The following is a 1,580-nucleotide window of genomic DNA, read 5'->3' as shown; positions in this document are numbered from 1 at the left end:
TACCAGTTTAGATTTGGATTTTAAACCGGTTTAGGTTTAGACTATAAACGGGTTTAGGTTTATATCAGATTTTTTGCTTTGGGATATTTTTGGTGTGAACTGGTTGTGCTTTAGATTTCTTTTTTTGGATCTGGTGTCTAACTAATCAGTAGCCTTGGCTGTGAACTGGTTTTGGTTCGGGGTTTAATCCCATCTCCATCTTGTTTGGTCTTGGTTTTAAAACAATACCTTAAACCGGTGTTGGTTTAGATTCAGACCTCTCTTCCGATCTTGATGTAATATTTTATCTAAATTAGTTGTGAAGTTTACCAAAGTAAAATTTTTAACAGAACTGATCTTAGATCCATAAAACAATCTGAAGTTAGTCAGACTTTAACCCTCTAACTGGTCCGGCAGACACAGACGCTCCACTTTCTCTGATGATGGAAAGATTTGCTCTCAATGATCCATGAAAGGAAGAAACAAACAAAGATGGCGGAACGGATGAAGGGAGGAGGAATGGCGGGATGGTGAGATCCTTCCCTCCCTCTGGAGTTCCAGAGTCTCAGATGATCACATGATCAAGTTTCCAAACCCGGGTCTTAGATTCTAAGGATTCTAATGTGAGACGTTCTTAGGAAGAATCAGAGAGGATTCTGGGTACTTGGTGGGGGGGGTCAGACCCAGGTGAGGAAAGTGTGAGGGGGGGGTGGGATGGAGTTACCTTCAGCAGTACCAGAGAGGCCGTCCACTTTGAAGTTACTGGTGCTCTTCTTCCGCCGGTGCTTCTTGCGGTTGGCGTGCGGCGATGGAGGCGGCTCCGTCTTTGGACTGGTGGTGCTGGACATACTGGGACTGGAGCAGACCGAGTCGCCCAAACCAGTGTCTGCAAGTTAAACATCGGCCAGAAGAAACCAGTCAGGCTGAGGCCAAAACTGGAGAAAGCAACTAATTAACTGGTCCAGTTCATTGGGGGGGAGGAAAACCTCTGGGTCAACCAGTAAAACCAGTTAACTGGACTGATCCAGAAGTAGAACCATTAGAACCAAACTGGTTCTAATCAGTCCTTAACCTGGATTGACTGGACCCAAACCTGGACCTACTGGACCAAACCTGGACCTATTGGACCCAAACCTGCACCTACTGGACCAAACCTGGACCTATTGGACCCAAACCTGGACCTATTGGACCAAACCTGGACTGACTGGACCCAAACCTGGACCTATTGGACCAAACCTGGACCTATTGACCCAAACCTGGAGCTATTGACCCAAACCTGGACCGATTGGACCAAAACCTGGACTGACTGGACCCAAACCTGGACCTATTGGACCCTAACCTGGACTGACTGGACCCAAACCTGGACCTTTTGGACCCAAACCTGGAACTATTGGACCCAAACCTGGACTGATTGGACCCAAACCTGGAGTGACTGGACCCAAACCTGGACCTTTTGGACCCAAACCTGGAACTATTGGACCCAAACCTGGACTGATTGGACCCAAACCTGGACTGACTGGACCCAAACCTGGACCTATCAGACCCAAACCTGGACTGATTGGACCCAAACCTGGACTGACTGGACCCAAACCTGGACTGAC

At 47.7% G+C, this 1,580-nt stretch overlaps 1 protein-coding gene across 5 annotated transcripts in view; it reads right to left on the bottom strand.

The window, feature by feature from the left end:
• Positions 1 to 1,580, bottom strand: part of LOC107096020 (arf-GAP with GTPase, ANK repeat and PH domain-containing protein 1-like) — a 91,294-nt gene that overhangs the window by 25,963 nt on the left and 63,751 nt on the right. For 4 of the 5 annotated variants that reach the window (XM_015392469.1, XM_015392471.1, XM_015392466.1 and 1 more), the window contains one exon: positions 704 to 865. In XM_015392469.1, the coding sequence (XP_015247955.1) occupies positions 704 to 865 (162 nt within the window). The remainder of the gene's footprint in view (positions 1 to 703; positions 866 to 1,580) is intronic. The other variant, XM_015392470.1, reaches the window with a different exon arrangement.

Source organism: Cyprinodon variegatus, unplaced genomic scaffold, assembly GCF_000732505.1.
Source record: "Cyprinodon variegatus isolate N-32 unplaced genomic scaffold, C_variegatus-1.0 Scaffold592, whole genome shotgun sequence".
Lineage (NCBI taxonomy): Eukaryota > Metazoa > Chordata > Actinopteri > Cyprinodontiformes > Cyprinodontidae > Cyprinodon > Cyprinodon variegatus.
This window is presented reverse-complemented; position numbering and strand designations above follow the sequence as displayed.